We start from the raw sequence: 18,420 nt of genomic DNA, 5'->3' as shown, positions 1-18,420 counted from the left end.
AGCTCTGTGAAACTGTCTTGTTGATCTGAGCTGGAGATGACAGCAGGCATGTCTTGGAGGCTGGAACACCATCTCCTCTTGGTTGAATGTCAGCTCCAGTTATTGGGTGGAAACCTAATTTGGAATCAGAGCTCTTTTCCTCCCTCTGTTTTATTTTAGCGTCTTGATCTTATTTCATCATACTTGATGATGTAATTCTTTGGTGCAGATATAACAGGATGTATGATAAATTTTTGAACAACTTAATAAAGGAGCATTTTAGCTAAGTATGTAATTTTATTTTTATCTCTCTTTGAAAAAACACCTAAAAATTTTCAGAAAATATTAGCTAACTTTTATGAGAATTTTTAGAAGATAAATACTTTGATGAATCAAAAGATTTAATGCCTGCTGAAAATCACAAAATAAAGCATTAATGGAATCAGATGTGTAATTCCAGCTGTGATGTACAAAAATAAATGTTTGCACTCTACAGAAAGACATTTAAGCCATATTGACTTTACTGTTCAATTTTAAGTATTTTCTCTCCCCTCCCCCCCAGTTGTGTTGTTTGGACAGGTAATGATTGAGTCACGGTGAAATGCAGATTCTAGGTCTTGGCAGTGAGGATATGGAAAACACGAAGCAAGGAAGGTGCTTGCTTTCAAATTGTCTTCAATTATAGATGAAGAACTTGTGCCCCAGAAATTAAAGATCAGTAGTGTAAGGTAGCAGGACACTTGTTAAATGAGTTCAGTATTCAACACTCAAGTTCAGAGGGCAGGCTGTGGATTTGGGAGCGAGAGAAAGGACAGTCAGAGGAAGATGAAGCCGGAGTCTCTGCCCAGGGCCCTGCTGGGTTGACCCGCAGCCTGGGAGGAACTGGGACAGCGACTCTGGCCTGAGCTCAGGCTCACAGAGCCTCTGGGCCCCTCTTCAGTTTGACACGCAAGCTTGGAACAGATGCATGTTACGGCTTTATGCGTGATCCTTCGGTTCCAAGTCATCCTAGATGCCAGTATGGCCACAAAAATAAGCAGAGTTCAACTGCAGGCTGTTGGTTGGTCCAGATCTATTTTAGTCCTGAAGAATTGGCTAGTCACGTGTTTTTTTAAAAAAACTTATAAATTGTTCGTTGCGTTTATTCCCCTGTGATATTCTTTCTTGGAGCCTTGTTTTAGAAACAAAACAAAAGTACTCGCAGCGTTTCCGTTGGCTCCGGACCCCAGAGCTGTTCCCTTTTCCGCTTTGCCCTTTAACGAGAAACCAGTGTATTTTACAAAGACGACCACGGCAGCCACTTTCCGAAGGCAAAACATGTCTTAAGGGCAGCAGGTGAACAGTGCCGCGCTCACGGGTTAACCCCCCGACCAGAAGCAGAAAGGCCACTGAACGCTGGAGCCTGCAGAGGTCGGTCGGCTGTATCTGCCCCAATCTTCTTGGTGACGCTCAGAGGCCCGGCCGCAGCCTGAGGCCGTGTTTCACACGGAACCACGGCCTTGTCTCCGAACTCCCAGGGGAGCCGTTTCAGCGCTTGTTGGAATGAATACGTTTTTAATGTAACAGATCATTTCTACATTTAATTTTGAGAAGTCCATAGGCCCCGTGTAGGATATTAGTGGTCTGGAACCAGTTGCTGGTAAGCATAAATAATTTCTTTGGGTAGTATCTCACCCAGAGTCATATAACTAGGCCCATGGACGGATTTTGAGTATTAAATAATGTTCATCTTTTCTTCGAGCGTTAAGATGGTTGTCAGTGAGATCGCTGTCCTAATACATATATGCGCAAATGTCTGTATTCGATTAAGAGCTAAGGTTACACAGGTGAAGTGCTTTGTAAGCTGTTAAACACTCTGTACTTCTTCTTATTAGATCTTCATCTCGGCATCCACACTTGTTTCTCTCCTAACAGAGTGGAAATTAATATTCTAGGGTTAAATCAAATTGAAGAGCAGGAGGTGATCATCTAATACAACTTTTGAATCATATTTTTTTGCATCGCTTCCTGACAGTGAAATAACATGAAAGTGACCTGATTTAGATTCCAGATCTATTTGATTATTACAAATTATTTGATGATCATGAGGACTGTGTTAGTGATCTCTTGCAACAGAACAAATTGCCATAAGCTTAGTGATTTCGAATGAATCCCAGGGGATGTGGCCGACCAGGCTCCCTGCCCAGGTCCCAGCACTCAGGAATCTAGGCCAGGTGTTTGACTCAAGGTGAGGTCCGCTCCCCAGAGGGCTCACTCCGTGGTAGTGGGCAGGAGGCCTCAGTTCCTCGCCACGTGGGCCCCACATCAGAGTCCGCACCCCGTGGTGGACAGCAGGCAGGAGGAAGCCGCTGCGCCGTGTAGACCAAGTCCCCAGAGCTGCACACCTTCCCCTCTTGGGTTCTGTTCCTTTGCAGCCAGGCATCGAGTGCAACCCAAAGTCCAGGGGAGGGCATTAGGCTCCACCCTTGAAGAGAGGAGGATCGGAGAGTTTGTGTCGATATCTTGAAACCACCAGAGGTCTAAATATATTTTGTGGCTTCATTCCCTTTCCTTAAAACTGGCTAGATAGCACAGGAGGCCTCTGCTTGTCAATTAAACTAACGCTTAAAATTTCTTTCTCAGTCTTTTATGTATGAAATATCACATGAACTACCTGAGGCAACGAGGACTGGGTTTGCAGAAAGGTGACAGGTCAGTGTGTGTGCCGAGCCAACTGGTGTGTGTTCCAGGGACAGAGGAGGCGGAGGACCAGAGGAGGAGCATGGGGGGAGGCGCCCAGGTCCTGGACTGTGGCACATGGTTGAAGCACTAATATGCTTCCAGAATGTTCTGTCACAGAGGCTGAGCTCCAGGAGGTTGCTGTTGGTGTGAAATTGAGTCCTTTGGTCCTTAAGGTTCACAGGAAATGCTCCCTGCTGTGTCCTGGTCACCTGCCTGCTCTGGTGTTCTTGTGTCTCAGGATCTGGCTCCCCACGATCTGGCTTCTGAAGCCCCTCTGATCTCACTCCCTTTGGTCCCTCAGCCCCTCCTCTCTAGCTGTTTCTCAACAAATCAGATAAGCTCCAGCCCCAGGGCCTTTGCACTTGCTGGTCTCTGTCTGGACGTCTCTTCCCGTAGTTATCCACATGGTTCACTCCCTCATTTCCTCTCTTTTCCCCCTAATACTATGTGACACACTACTTGCAACTTACTGGTTTACTTCTGTTTCCCCTCATTAGACTGTAAGCAAAGGGAGACAAGGATGCTTCCCAGAGCAGGTGCCTTTTAAACTGCGCTATGGTGTGCACGAATCCAGTTTCCCCGAGAGCTCGCAGTGGGATCAGCAGCATGGTAACCAAAACAGACCGACGCGTGCTGGACGCCGGGTAGAAGCCTCTTCAAGGCTGCCTGGTAAATAGGGCTGCGGTCTTCCTGTGACACTTAGACGTCAGTCATCACTAATTTTGTTGATATTGTCACCCCCATTTTAGGGGAAGAAACGTGGACTTGGTCAAGTTCAAGAAATTCCCAGTGTCACCTATTAAGCGGCAGAGCTGGAAGTCAGACTCACACTGTTCTTTCCTAAGGCTGCATTTTTTTCACCACAAAGTAACTCTCCTTTCATCTTTATTAACCATTGTAGCTGAAAAGCTACCAAACAATTCTTTTACTATTTTTAGCTTTTAAAAATGCAAATTACAGACTTAAATAATATAATCATAAACGCTGGAGTTGTGAACAATGATTGCAGGTACATGCATGACTTCGTGTATTATCTGGCACAGCCGCGTGGGGAAGATGTGCCCTTTGTGCTGGTGACACCTGCAGCTAGGAGTTTGCTGCTGAGCCAGAGCTGCCTCTGAGCTGTCGTATATGATGACCTGTGCGGCTCATGTTCCATCTGAAGGCAAAAAACTTAGAGATAAAATGTTTTGGCTATGACAGCACATCTCTAGGGGAAGGATTTTGTTGACTGTAAAAAAATTATAAACACATACACCCACACCTTCTCCCTGGACCTCTTAGGCTAAACACCCAGCTTCCCAGCGGGGCCAGTGGAGGCCAGCACAGTGCTCGGAACCCTCAGCTCACCCCTGATGAAGCGGGTGTTCCCTCAACCCCTGCCACCAAGTGTCATTTGTAAATGACAGGCAGCCTATTCGGTGTTTTGATGCATGACACTTGCTTCCTGCCACTTTGCTCTGTCATTTCCCTGGTTGTACCAGGAGCCCATGACGGGCACCCCCTTTACCCTGGAATTCTCGGAGCGTCACCAGCGCAGCATCGCCCCCTGCTGGAGAGACGCGGACCTGTGGTCAGGGCAGGCGGAGCTGGAACAAACTTGATCCTGGTTTAATAGAGTCCAACTCCAACAGCAGTGCCCAGGGAGAGCCTGCGCTTTGCCGGCCAGCTCCTGGCAGAATGCGGACACCACCCTGAAAACAAATCTCAGTTATTAAACAGAACCGAGGCTCCCAAGTCGTTTTTGGCCACGTCACGTGTAAAGGTGTGCACAGCAGTGCTGGGATCATTCAGATACAGAGTGCAGTGTGTACGGTATATATTCTGTGTGCGCTTGTTTTTGCTATTTTGAACTTCCCAGTTAAGCAGAGAGGCAGAGTTTGGAAGAAAGAGCTCTGACATGGCAAAAACAGCTTGGTCGGCGTGTGCGTGCTGGCTGGTGAGCTCGGTTCCTGGAGCAAGTTTCCTTGCCTCTCTGTCCCTTCAGTGACGCGCCTATAAAGTTTCAACGTGAGGCACAAACACCCCAGCTGGCTCTGAGACAGGGAATGTGACAGAGGCCACCCGGACAGAGCTCTTCACCTAGTGGGGGTTCAGACTGCTCGTTCGCTCCCTTCAGAGTGTCTGCAGCCAGACAAACGGGGGGATGGAAGGTTGACCCCCCCAAGCCTGGGTTGCCCGCCGTGGGACACAGGGCTCTCTTCTGCTGCGTAATCTTTGTGTCTCTGGCAGCTTGTGAAGGGCACCTAGGGAGACTTCTCACGGTGGCCACCGGCTGCTCTGTCTCAGAACCGAACCTCTGTGTCCCAAGGGACAGACAAGCTGGATAAGAAGGCAGCAGGTCCCTGTGGCTCTGCGCGCTGTGTGGCAGAGATGTTGGTGTTTGGCGGGGAAGAGGAATTTGTCCTGTGGGGGAGTTAGCCCAGCATCCCCTGGACGCAGCCCAGGCTCATGGGGGCCCCTCCCACGGGACAGTCCCAGGGCAGGGAGGCTACTGATCCCAAGGCAGCTGGGTTTGTCCCGCCCTATCTGGGGACATCGGTCCTGCTGACAGCACCGAGCAAGCAATCTGACCTCAGCCTGCGCTGCCGTCACCAAGGCAGCCGGGAGCTCGGCGCTGACCACCATCCCCTGCACCACCAACAATTGCAAGCTTACTTTTAAGACTTTTAAATCCTTTCAGAAAACTGAGTTAAAATTTACGTACAGTGAAACACACACATCTGAATGCACAATTTGACGAGTTTTGACCAGTGTTATTCACACCTGTGTAACTAGCACCCAGTCGAGAACTGGAACCCGCACCCTCTCCCCAGCCGATCCCCACAGCCCGGGCCCACTGTCCTGCCTCCGTCACCATCCTTCATTCGGCTTTTTCTGCAAGAACCTACTTACTTTTGAAACTGCATTATTATCTGCTTTTCCCTGAAACGTAGGACTTTTTTATGTTGTATGAGTGGTTCTTGGCTATGGAAACGTGTCATGAGATTTATAATCGAAGTCGAAGAAAACAGAGCTTCTAGCGGCCACTTTGGATCCGTCTTTGTTAGTTCTTGTTGGGAAAGTGCCCCATTGCCTTGGGTGAAAATATGCATTAACCAGATTAGTGTGGGGGGCGTGCAGAGGGCCTTGGGGGTGCGGGGAACCCTGGTCCTTACAGACTAGTGCCTCGGAACCCGTGCTTGGCGGCGGAGCGGCTCTCGCTTCTCCCCGGGCGCGGCGGGCGGGCGGCAGAAAGCAGGTGGGCGACGGGATGGGACCTGAGGGCCTCCGGCCAGCTCCGCGTGTCTGCACGACCTGCGTGACTTTCCTGAGTGCCACGGCCTCCGTGCTGAAGGGGGAATGATCATACCCACCTGAAAGGGTTGCCCCAGAGGTTAGATGGGTGAACGAATGCAAGGGGCCTGTATCAGGCCTGCCCTTCGCTTCTGTAAAATGGCAAAGTTTTTAGGATTCTGACTTCTCTTACTTTGGCTGGGAATACAGTTTTTAACTCTATGGAAGGCACTGGCCCTTGGTCGAGTGTTTCCGATGCCAGTTATCTTCAGGGGCCTGCTGTTTCTATCTTGCGACTTGCAGGACCCTTCTCTTCAGGCGGCGGCCTCTCCCTAACCCCGGGGTGTGAGGAAGCCAAAGCGGCCACACCTGTCTTCACACCTGTTTGTCCCCTGCCAGGAACACCCTTCCAGAAAAACAGCAGGCGTGGCGTTGCTTGGACACGCAGGTGGAGAAAATGGACCACAGCCAGATAAACTCAGTGTCACCGGTCATTTAAAGAAATGTCAAACCTGGATTCATAATTTATTAATAAAAGCCCGACAACCCAAAACAACAACAAAAACGTTAAAATTGGCAGAGGTGCATGTCGGCAGCACAGAGTCAAACTAATGTAGCCAATAAAATTAAAAAGCTGTGCCTTCTCTCTAGTAATCAGAAAAATGCACATTAAAATAACAGTGAGATACGTGCCCATCAGATTGACCAAGATTAAAAAGCCTGCTATTTGAGGTGCTGGTTAGGCTGTGAGGTTAACAAAGGACTCTTGGGCGTTGCTGGAAAGGTATAAATTTCTGTAATCCCTTTGAAGATTTCATCAAAGGAGCTCTTTTCACACAAGCACAAGGAGACCCACCCACAGATGATCACTGGAGATTGTTTGTAATAGCAAAAAACTGCCAGCAACCCAAACATTTGGGGATCAAATGACTAAAATCTGGTATGGAGTGCAATGGGACTGGGAAGGAGGAAGTCCAAGTTAGTTTTATCTTAACTTAAAAAACAACAACCACCAAATATTAACACTTTGTGGCTCTATATCAGTGGTTCTAAAAGTTATTTTTGTCCCCAGCCTACTTGAGGACTTTTAGTAAAACAAATTCTTAGGCCCCCACCCAGATCAACTGAGTCGGTCACTCTGGGATGGGACCAGCAAGCTGAGTTTTATTTTTTTATTTTATTTATTTTTTTAAATATATCTTTATTGATTTCAGAGAGAGGAAAGGAGAGGGAGAGAGAGAGAAACATCAATGATGAGAGAGCCATTGATCGAGCCCGCAACCCGGGCATGTGCCCTGACCGGGAATCGAACCCCGATCACCTGGATCTTAGACGCTCAACCACTGAGCCACGCCCAGCCGGGCCAAGCTGAGTTTTAATATGCCCCACATTACCGCTATTCTAGATGACAAAACATGGGTGTTTACCATCTTTTCTCTGCCATTTTCTATGTTTTTAAAATTAAAAATTAAAACAATCTCATATTTTTTCCCCTACTCTCCCAAAGTCCTTCTAGGCTGTAATTTTAACTTCATAACTAAAGCATTAAACTTCTCACTGCCATGTAAGGGTCTCAGAAGTGGACAGATCTCTTCATATCAAGCAAAGGGCAGAGGAAAAATGGGCAGATTTATCAACTCTTATTCGGGCGTGGACTGTCCAGTAAGTACATCGCCCTAAAAAAACGTGATCCCTCTGTCACTTCTCCCATCATCATCGACAACAGAAACCTGCCCCGCTTTGAGCGCCTTTGGGACGACACTAAGTCCCCGCGATGCTGTGACGTGCGAGACCTGAGTCACGTCCTTAGCAAACAAGCTAGTTGGAGACTCGGGATGTGCACGGATAAGATGAGGCTGAAGGCCGAAGACCTTGGTGTCAGATGTACGGCATTCAAGACTGCCTTGCGGGACTTGGGTTTGCGGGGCCGCTTTTTGGAGACTCGGCCTCCGTAGAGAGAGAGGAGGGTTGTAATTTCAAGGAGCCAGGTGGACAAAGGTCATAGCGTGGACCACAGAGGTCATGTGGGCGGTCTCGGTGCAAGCAGGGGCTGCGGATCTCGGCTTCGCTTTTTACCCTGTAGATGGATGGGTGGAGCTGCTAGAACGTGTGAGTGAGGAGGTGACTTGGGCGAGCAGAGCATGTCCAAAGAAGACAGAGTTGGCATAGTGTCAGAGTTGGACTAAAGGCAAGAAAACCATTAGCGAGGGGATGTCAGGGCTTTCCAAGGAAGTGGGGCTTAGCTGGTGAAACACAGATCCAGGGTGGGGTGAGGAGGGGCGCAGGGAAGGTAGAGTGTGGGAGCGCTTCCAATGGAGCGTCTGGGTGTCACTGCTGCTGTCAGAATCTACCAGCAATGAAGTGCAGTAAGTCAGCCCCACTGGGCCAGAGTCCAAACTACTTCTCACTGGGCTAAAATCGGTGTGGGTGGCTGTGCTCCCATGCGGAGCCCCGGGAGGAACTGCTGCCTGGCCTTCCCCAGGCTGCGCGCACCCCTTGGCTGTGGCTCCTCCTCTGGCTTCAGACCTGCCCCACAGCTCTTCCCATTCCTGCGAATGTCCCGCCTCCTGCTCGGGCACTGGGCCCACCCACGGGACTCAGGACAGTCTATCGCCCCATCTCCAGATCCTTAACTTAATCACGTCTGCAAAGTCCCTTTTGCCATGTAAGGCGACCTATCCCCAGGTTCCAGGCATTAGGACAAGGACCTCATCTTATCCGTGCACATCCCGAGTCTCAGCTAGCTTGTTCGCTAAGGACGTGGCTCAGGTCTCGCACGTCACAGCATCGCGGGGACTTAGTGTCGTCCCAAAGGCGCTCAAAGCGGGGCAGGTTTCTGTTGTCGATGATGATGGGAGAAGTGTCAGAGGGATCACGGTTTTTTAGGGCGATGTACTTACTGGACAGTCCACGCCCGAATAAGAGTTGATAAATCTGCCCATTTTTCCTCTGCCCTTTGCTTGATATGAAGAGATCTGCCCCCCCCCCCCCCCGAGACCCTGACGGGCAGTGAGGAGTTGATGCCTTCGGCGCTCCTTGCTTTTCCCGCCCGCCCGCCCGCGTCCCCTCGCACAGGGAACCGGGGCTGCTGACCGGGGCGGAGGGCATTGTCGGTCATCTCCTTCACCACGCGGGGGGGCCACAGTCGGACAGTGCGGGAGCCGGGAGGGTAGAAGCACTCAGACTGCGGCTGGGAAGAGAGACGCGTCAGTGCCGCGGCACCGGCTCCGTCGCCGAGCGGCCCTGTTTCGGGTTCGTAGCTCGTGCTGCTTAAAGCACACGCAGGAAACACACTCTGGCGAATGTAGACCAGTGACTTCGGACCACTTTCCTCTCCTTGTCCCAGGTGGTTGGCGTCGCCCAGGCCATCAACAAGAAGTCGGGGAACGGCGGGACGTTCACGGAAAAGGATGAGAAGGTACCACGGGGGCGCCTCCTCCTCGCGGGGCGCGGGCCTCCAGAGGGAAGGCCGCCGGTCCCGGGAAACACGGGGTACAGCGACTGGACAGGGTCAGAAGGGTCCTTCCTGGGCAGACGCAGTGCTGGCCTGGCTGTGGGGACCCCGCGGGGTCTACTCCCTCAGCAGGGTCCCTGCTGCCCACGGCTGTCAGCGTGTGTGTTGGGGGTGTGTGTGTGTGTGTGAGGGGTGTGTGTGTGTGTGTGTGTGAGGGGTGTGTGTGTGTGTGTGAGGTGTGTGTGAGGTGTGTGTGTGTGTGTGAGGGGTGTGTGTGTGTGTGAGGTGTGTGTGTGTGTGTGAGGGGTGTGTGTGTGTGTGAGGGGTGTGTGTGTGTGTGAGGTGTGTGTGTGTGTGTGTGTGTGAGGTGTGTGTGTGTGTGTGAGGGGTGTGTGTGTGTGTGAGGTGTGTGTGTGTGTGTGTGAGGTGTGTGTGTGTGTGTGTGTGTGTGAGGTGTGTGTGAGGTGTGTGTGTGTGTGAGGGGTGTGTGTGTGTGTGTGTGTGAGGTGTGTGTGAGGTGTGTGTGTGTGTGAGGTGTGTGTGAGGTGTGTGTGTGTGTGAGGAGTGTGTGTGTGTGTGTGTGTGAGGTGTGTGTGTGTGTGTGTGAGGTGTGTGTGAGGTGTGTGTGTGTGTGTGAGGTGTGTGTGTGTGTGAGGTGTGTGTGTGTGTGTGTGTGAGGTGTGTGTGTGTGTGAGGTGTGTGTGTGTGTGTGTGAGGGGTGTGTGTGTGTGAGGGGTGTGTGTGTGTGAGGGGTGTGTGTGTGAGGGGTGTGTGAGGGGTGTGTGTGTGAGGGGTGTGTGAGGGGTGTGTGTGTGTGTGTGTGAGGGGTGTGTGTGTGTGTGTGAGGGGTGTGTGTGTGAGGTGTGTGTGAGGTGTGTGTGTGTGTGTGAGGGGGGTGTGTGTGTGTGTGTGAGGGGTGTGTGTGTGTGAGGGGTGTGTGTGTGAGGGGTGTGTGAGGGGTGTGTGTGTGTGTGTGAGGTGTGTGTGTGTGTGTGTGTGTGAGGGGTGTGTGTGTGTGAGGTGTGTGCACCCGCAAGTTGGGGCCGTGCAGAGGGTCTCATGGACTTTTAATTCGCTCAGTTACCTTCATCCCTGCTGTGAGAGATTTAGCCTTGAGTAAAATCCCCTAAAGCAGCGGCCCCGGTTAGCACCCCAGGCCAGCAGAAAGTTGAACTGCCCCCCCGGGGAGCCAGGTTCAGAGTGTGTTATAGGGTTCACGCACAGGCCGGCACCCGGGTGCGAGTTCAGGCCGGGTGGTGCGGAAAGAGCTTGAGAAGGAGCCGGGTGAGCATCGTTCGTGCCCCTCCCGCCCAGCTCCGAAGGCACACGGGCCACCGGCCTCCACACGCTCCCGCTTAAGGACGCAGCCCTCAAGCCTCTTTACAGCTGCACCTGTCGTAGATGTAATTACATGTATATCAGGGGGCCCACCGAGTTCCTGCTGTTCAAGCCCATCGCTAGATATGGCACCCCCTGACAGTTAGCAGACACTTTGGGGAGACACGCAGACAAGACAGTGGTTTTTGTCTCCATGCTGTCAGCTGTATTGGCCCTGCTGTTCACCCCATGTCTTAATTGCTTCATAAGCAAGTGCCTTTAAATTGTCATAGACATCTACTGTCCTATTTGTTAATGACACCTGAGAATATTTGGTGGGAGCATGGCTCTAGATCAGCTTTATATTCCATTGTTTGTTTCTAGTCCATTAGCGTGAACCCCTCTTGAAAGATTGGCATCCTTAGGCTCTTGGCAAAATAAATCCACAATTGTGGATCAAGCATGTCACGTAAAGATTTATTTTAAGCACCAATCAGTATAATTGTGAGCACATCACCCGAGTAGAGTAAAATGAGGATGAAAGATACCTGTTAACACGGGCATAAGTCAGCTAAGATTTGCAGCTTTAGTGGGACTGCTGTTGGCAGTGTTCTCTGAACAAGCTTGTGGGCTTTATTTGCCCAGTAATAAGTTACAAGCTGTTTCTGTCTTCTCAGCATGGATCCAAGTCTGAATGTCATTCAGAGGCCACACTGAATTTTTACGTAGAGCGGATCCCAGTTTCAAGGGATGTAAAGAGACCTGTGTCTCCATCCCGCCTCCTTTCCCCTTGGTGGTGACTCCCTGATGTGTGACATAGGGGCGAGTTAACGCCTGTCGTCCACTAGGGGTGCCGTTGAGCTCGCACCCACTCCGCAGCAGTTCCTGATTTTATGCAGAATAAGCGTCTGCGCTTTGGGCTTCCTAATATTTATTTCAACTCTGAATAATTCGGGTGCCTTTTGTGTTTCGGGCACTATAACAAGATAGTTTCATAGACCGTTCTCATCCGGTGTCGTGTCGCCCGTTGCAGGACTTTGCTGCGTACTTGGCCTTCTGCGGCATCGTCCTTCACAACGCCCAGCTCTACGAGACCTCGCTGCTGGAGAACAGGAGAAACCAGGCACGCCGGTTTAAAAATTTAAAAATTCCATGAAATTTTTATCCAATACATTTGCATGATTTTTATCCAATAGATGTGTACGATTGAAAATCCAAGTAGACAGATTTCATTTCTGAATACGTTAGCTGTTTCTCCTAAGAGTTATTTCCATTTCCTACTTCCCATGCTTGGTAACTGTTAGACGGCATTCACGGACTTACCGGGAGGATTTATGTGCCTCACGCCACCCGTTGCCTGCACGACCCTTAGCCTACCAGTATCATTATGCCACTGTTTGGAGTTATTGGATGGGTTGCATTTGGAAAGTTAAACAGGGCTTCCAGTTCTTGCTCTGTCAATGAGAGACATCATCTTTTGACTCCATGCTTCCTAAGACAAGGACCTCAGCATTTCTCATCTCTCCTTCCCCACCACCACTTCCTTACCTCTGCTTTCCCATCCGGACTTTTTCTTTTATGTTGGCCACGTGGACAGCATATACATTGTCTACAACCATGATTAACTTTTCTTACCTTTTATCTAGGTTAGTTTTAAACTTGCAATTTCAAATAAGGTGTTTATAAGTATCATGACTGTGTGAATGTTCATATTAGTTTTTCTGGCTGTTTCTGAATTCCATTCATTTTTTCCTTGAACTGTTTGCTCCGGTGTCATCTCATGCTGTTGGTCCCCCCTCACCCCAAGACTGCATTATTTAAGCATTCTGTTGAGTTCTTTCTCTAGGAGATCTCCAAATTGATGTTCTCAGTCTTGCCTCTTCCAAGCCAAACTATTTCACCCCATGGCTGCTGCACAGGTGTCAGCGTAGAACTTTCCTTCACTGCTTTCTTAGAAGGGCTCCTCTGCTATCCACTGGATCCCACAATTCCTCTCCCGGTTCATTTCCTTGTTTTATTGCAGCACATTATTAATTAACTCCTTGAGGAAGGGCAGTGGTGAGGCAAGCTCTCTGAGTCCTTACATGTATGAAAATGTCTATTGTACCATCCTGCCAGTTTGGCTGGGTATAAAATTCTCAAATAAAAATTTAGTTTCTCAGATTTAAAGGTAGTGCTTTGTCTTCTAACTAGTATCCATGTTGTTCTGATTCTTGGCACTCTGTACATTTTTTTTTAATATCTGTAAGCTTTTTGGATTATTTCTTTATCTTTGCTTTGGTAACTTAATTTCATAGTATGACTTTTTTTTTCTCTTTTAATTCATGATGCTGATACCTGATCATCCCTTTCAGTCTGGAGATTATGCCCTTCAGTTTTATGTGATTCTTTTTCATTATTTCTTTGATAATTCACCTCCCCTACTCTCTATTTTTTTCTTTTTTACACTTGTGTTAATAAGATATTGGACCTTCCATTGCTTTCAGCTGCAGTGTCTCCCTAGCTGTTCCCATGCTCTGTTCTTGTCATCCATTCATCCCGTCCCCATTTTTACGAACACAGCTGTGATCTTGTCACTTCCTTCCTGCAATCTGTCACCATACAAACTGCTTCAAGAGACATACAGGGTTTTGTGGTTCTTTGTCTGCTCACTCTGCAACCTCATCTCCCCAGCTGTCCACTTTATACTCCATATACACATGAAACTTGCTCAAAGTTTGTAGTGTGCTACTTTCTCTCAATTCAGTTCTTTTTGACGGAAATATTTCTCTTCCCTACTTCACCTGAATGATCCCTACTCATCTTTCAGTCCTCAGCTAGGATAGTATCACCCCCAGTAAATTTTCTGTAATAACCTTCCTACCCTCTCATCACACAAATTGTTTGTGACATTAGAAGGAAAGAGAAATGACCAGGAAAAGTCACAAAAGAAGTCTTAATGCTTTGTTTACTTTGGACAATATTTACTGTGCTCTGTGAAAATGTCGATAAATGTTAATAATCACTTACTCTTTATTAACAGTGTGTTTTATATATCAGATACTGTTCAAAATGCCTTGTGAATGTTAACTTATTTAGTTCTTACAACATTCCTATGATTTTGGTACTACCATTATCCCCATCTTCAAGAAATTTGCCCTAGATCACAAAGCTTGCAGGAAGGGAAGACAGGATTAAAGTCTGATGACCCTGGGTTCAGAGCTATGATTGAACCACTGTACTGACTATAAGAACAATTGCTAGTAAGCAGGGACATATTTATATTTAAATGCAAACTTGGTCATAACTAGTTGGATTAAATATATATAAACAACTTATAACCCATATATACCATTATATTGCTTTAATGATCATAAGCAATTACTGAATATTAAGCTCCTGATTTTTTATCCAGGTGCTGCTCGACCTTGCCAGCTTAATTTTTGAAGAGCAGCAGTCACTGGAAGTAATTCTAAAGAAGATAGCCGCCACCATTCTCTCTTTCATGCAGGTGCAGAAGTGCACCATTTTCATAGTGGACGAAGACTGCTCCGTGAGTACAGAGTATGGCGTTTTTAGTTTTAGAGAGACAGAAACTCAGGTTTCTTGGAGCATGGCTTTTAAACCCCATGCTAGCCTCAAATCCTCTCAAACCCGGTGTGGTTGTCATGCAGAGCCGATGGAAGTATGAGCTGTCCTGGCTGAAGACGGTAGCGGTGGGGTCGCCAGGTGCCTCAGGTGTCCCTCCTCTAAGAGGTCACCAGGGGCGGGTCCTGCGCTGCTGTGGTCAGCAGCTCCATGGCCGTGATGGAGAAATGCACTGTTGTTACAGTGCTGACCTCCCATGGTCAGGAATAGCAGTGTCCTGGCTCCTGGGAACAGGTGGACCCCTATTCTGAATGGGTCGGGTATCAAATATTCTTTTACTAGAAATCATTTAAAAACCAAAAGGCGCGGCCCAATAAAGTAATGTTTATTAAAGCTGCCAGTGAGTCCCCAGCCCTTTACCAGCAATGGGAAACCACTCATCTGTTCTGACTGGTAGGTTTCCGTCCACCTATTTGCAGGGTAAAGAAATGGGTGTGTGCGGAAGACTGTTCTCGTAGAGTGCTGGTTACTTCTGGGCGGGCCTGCTGAGTCTGAACCGGGCCCCTAGCCGAAGGCGGTTTTCCTTCATGCAGTTTCTTTCCCTTCTTAACCTATGGGAGATTTCTTTTTGACGTAGTTTGCATTTTACTTTTCCTTTAGTCCCTGAGAATAGGCTCCTTATTGGTGGGTTAATGGGAAAGAGAGTGGGGGTTACCACTTGTGTCGGTCAGCTACAAATCATATGTGATATCTGAGTTAATGTTTGGGGCAGAAGCAGAATAAAAGATATTTAATACCTGGCTTATATTAAAAAATGTTTAATTGTTTTAGATATTAAGACTGTCCTGTATGACCCAACATTATCTGAATCACTGTGTGTGTGTGCGCGTGTGTGTGGATGTGAGATTCTTATTAGTAGGATATCAATTAGGAACTCACTATGCTGTGCGATAATCAGTATTCTCATAGATACTACTTCATATGTTCAATCAGTTATAAAATCTTTAATGTCGAGATGATTACAAGGCAGTAGCTATCCTTAAAGTTCAGGTCAGAACTCATTAATGCAGCATGTCAACTTACCATGTTTCCCCTGGGACCTGCTCTTTAGCATTTAATTTTTGAAAGTTATACATAAGGCTCTCCTCTTTAAACAACTTAAATGTCACTTTAATTAGCACTCAGTTCATGCTTCACCGGTTAACCCATCGCGACAGCGTGTGATTTGGCTCAGCAGTGCTTTGAAGCAAAGCCCAGCAAAATGCCCATTAGCACACTTAACACTTTGCTCACTTTTAACAATGTCAGTTGTTGGGTTTGGAAAAGGAATTAAGTGACTTGACTTACATTGCAACTATTTACTGATTAAAAGCATTTCAACAGCGTGAGCCAAAATCAAAATGTAAGCAATACAAAAAAAGTGCTCCGCTCTTCTGTCCCCACGCTAAACGAATGTCATTGTTTTGTTTCTCTCTTTCCTTCCAGTTTATTCCGGTATAAGTATAGCTTGGTTACAAATATGTACTCTGCTTTTTAGTCACCTCAAGGGTCTTTCTTTATGTTAAAATTTTCATGATTATTTTAATGATCTCCTGAAATATGACTGACTGATACGTCTTTCTATAAAGACGTTCTTCACCTGGGATCTGACACCAGCAGGCAGCGTGTGCATAAAAGCAAAAACTGCAGGATTTTGAATAAATATAGAGAAATTTGGAAGCTAACATATTTATTAACACCTGGTAGAAAAAAAGAGTACTCAAATAAGCATTCTTGCAAGTGGAGATCTGAAACTATAGGAACGTGGCTTTTACTAACCCGATGTCATGAAGCAAGTGCTTGGTCCAGTTCCCTCTGGACCGAGAGTAAAAAAAAAGTCACAACTACCAGCGCGCCGGTCACGCCTCAGACGTGTGTCCGTGTGTGGGTAGTTGCTCTGGCCTCGTCAGACTCACTGCCGGTCACGTTGTCTCTCTGTCCTCAGGACTCCTTCTCCAGCGTGTTTCACATGGAGTGCGAGGAACTGGCACAGTCGCCCGACACCGTAACAAGGTAAAAGAACTCTCAATTCACAAGCACGTAAAACCCGCTGCAGCGTTGTTGCGTGGCCTATTTAATTTAAGACATAAAAGCTAATGGCTCTTGTCTCCCCACAGATAGTTTAGTGTGTGAAAATACTTTACTGTTTTGATGTTATAAAGTCCCAGGGTTGGGGTTTTGTTTTGTTTTGTTTTTACTACAATTGAGAATTTTTTCGTAGGGTGAATGGTCACAGTTAGCATAGCCTGAGGCATGGTATTTTTTGTGAGCTCATTCAAGGCCGGCGTGTGCTAGATTTCAGTTCTCTTTTTCATGGCATATTGGAGCCTCACTGGGATCTGACGGCTTCTGCACATACTTTCTGCGGGCCTGTTCTGATCTGGCATCAGCCGTGGGGATTTAATACCAGCAGGGAGCCGGTGGTCCCGTCGCCTCAGTGCACGGACCCTGGGGCTGCAGTCAGATCAGATCTCCATTGGAGCCCATTTGTTTTTCATGCTTTTATCATTTTAAAATTTGTATTCATTTTTAAATTATGACTCAGAAAACATAAGAAGTGTTTATATAATGGAGGTTGTAGATGTTATTGCCCCAATTTTACATGTGCTTTCTGAAGAATTTTAAAAGGGATTTAGAGTAAACTACCAAATGTTCTCTCACATCCCCCGTCTCACCCTTAGCAGAAGCTGGTGTCTTCGGCTCAGCAGGTTCTTTTCTGAGCGTGTAATCTGCCAGGAGGAAGCCACGGGACTCCCCGGGTGTAATGCTGCTTGTCACACTATCCAGTGTGCATTTCTTTCCAATTATTTCCCTGCTAATTATTCATATTATACCTTGGAGCCTCATGGCCATGGAAATAGAACATTATCTTAGCTTTACTATTTTTTTTTTTAAATATATCTTTATTGATTTCAGAGAGAGGAAGGGAGAGGGAGAGAGAGAGACAGAAACATCAATGATGAGAGAGTCATTGATCGAGCCCGCAACCCGGGCCTGTGCCCTGACCGGGAACCGAACCCCGATCGCCTGGATCCCAGGTCGACGCTCAACCGCTGAGCCATGCCCGGCCGGGCAGCTTTACTATTTGACATTACAGTTCCAGATTCTTCTCACGACAGTGCACCTGTCAGAGAATTATTTCACGTAGTAAATGAGGTACAGTGCTCCGTCCCGGAGCACCTCGCTGGCCATGCGTTAAAATCCATCTCTGTGCAAATCTAGGGCGTGCAACACTCTGTATGACAACTGGCCGGGTCCCTTCAGGGAGCCAGCGTGACTGAGGGGACCGGGGGAGGGACTGTTCACAGCGCCAGGAGCTATACAGCAACCTTGACTAGGTCCCAGTTAAAACAAAACAGAACAGCTCTCAGAGACATTTTGGAGGACTGTTGGAAATTTAAATGTGGACTGGTGGCGACGGGCAATTGTGCTGAGTAGGAGAACGTTCTTATTTTTAGGATATTCATGCTGAAGTGTTAGGATGTCTGCACCTAACTTCAAAATGGTTCTGCTGAAGATAAGTAAACGTAGCTAAACTTAACGTAAACCATGCACACATAGAAAAGGCACACTCAGCAACATGTTAAAAGGCTGTTGAATCCAGGAGTAGGGTATTCATTGTACTTTCAACTTTTTTGTATATTTCAAAACATTTGTCATAAAACATTCGAAGAAAATGCTTGTAATAAAGTTGGAAACACAATGAAACAAAACTTTGTCCCTATGAAGCAGAGTCGCAGGACGGCGGGCTCAGCGCGCAGCCTGCCTTTGCTCTGACCCCCGCAGCCGACCCGGGTCACCCTCGGTCTGCAGAAGCGCCCTCTGCCCTCAGGTCGCCTTTTCTCTCTTCCTTCCCTCTTACCTGTTCTCACCCTTCCTGTCCTCTTAGGTCTTCCCCCATCAGGATGGAGAAACCGTACCACAGCGACTCAAAGTTGTGAGTTTGTTAAGGAATTGTATTTAAACCAAAACTCATTATTTCTAACGACTATTGTTTTAACAACATGCGACAAGGAAAGGCCTTTTCTCCTATGACAAGAATGTTAGGAACCAGCTGAGGGCAGGCT

At 47.7% G+C, this 18,420-nt stretch overlaps 1 protein-coding gene across 3 annotated transcripts in view; it reads left to right on the top strand.

Moving 5' to 3' along the window:
• The window catches only part of PDE5A (phosphodiesterase 5A), an 89,859-nt gene that overhangs the window by 30,880 nt on the left and 40,559 nt on the right, over positions 1 to 18,420 (top strand). For 2 of the 3 annotated variants that reach the window (XM_087816220.1, XM_087816219.1), the window contains exons 4-8: positions 9,323 to 9,394; positions 11,781 to 11,870; positions 14,142 to 14,279; positions 16,299 to 16,366; positions 18,243 to 18,290. In XM_087816220.1, the coding sequence (XP_087672346.1) occupies positions 9,323 to 9,394; positions 11,781 to 11,870; positions 14,142 to 14,279; positions 16,299 to 16,366; positions 18,243 to 18,290 (416 nt within the window). The remainder of the gene's footprint in view (positions 1 to 9,322; positions 9,395 to 11,780; positions 11,871 to 14,141; positions 14,280 to 16,298; positions 16,367 to 18,242; positions 18,291 to 18,420) is intronic. The other variant, XM_087816218.1, reaches the window with a different exon arrangement.

The sequence above is a fragment of the Miniopterus natalensis genome, chromosome 4 (genome assembly GCF_054644295.1).
Source record: "Miniopterus natalensis isolate mMinNat1 chromosome 4, mMinNat1.hap1, whole genome shotgun sequence".
NCBI classification, from domain to species: domain Eukaryota; kingdom Metazoa; phylum Chordata; class Mammalia; order Chiroptera; family Miniopteridae; genus Miniopterus; species Miniopterus natalensis.
Note: the sequence above shows the minus strand (reverse complement) of the source record. Positions and strands in the feature narration are given on the sequence as shown.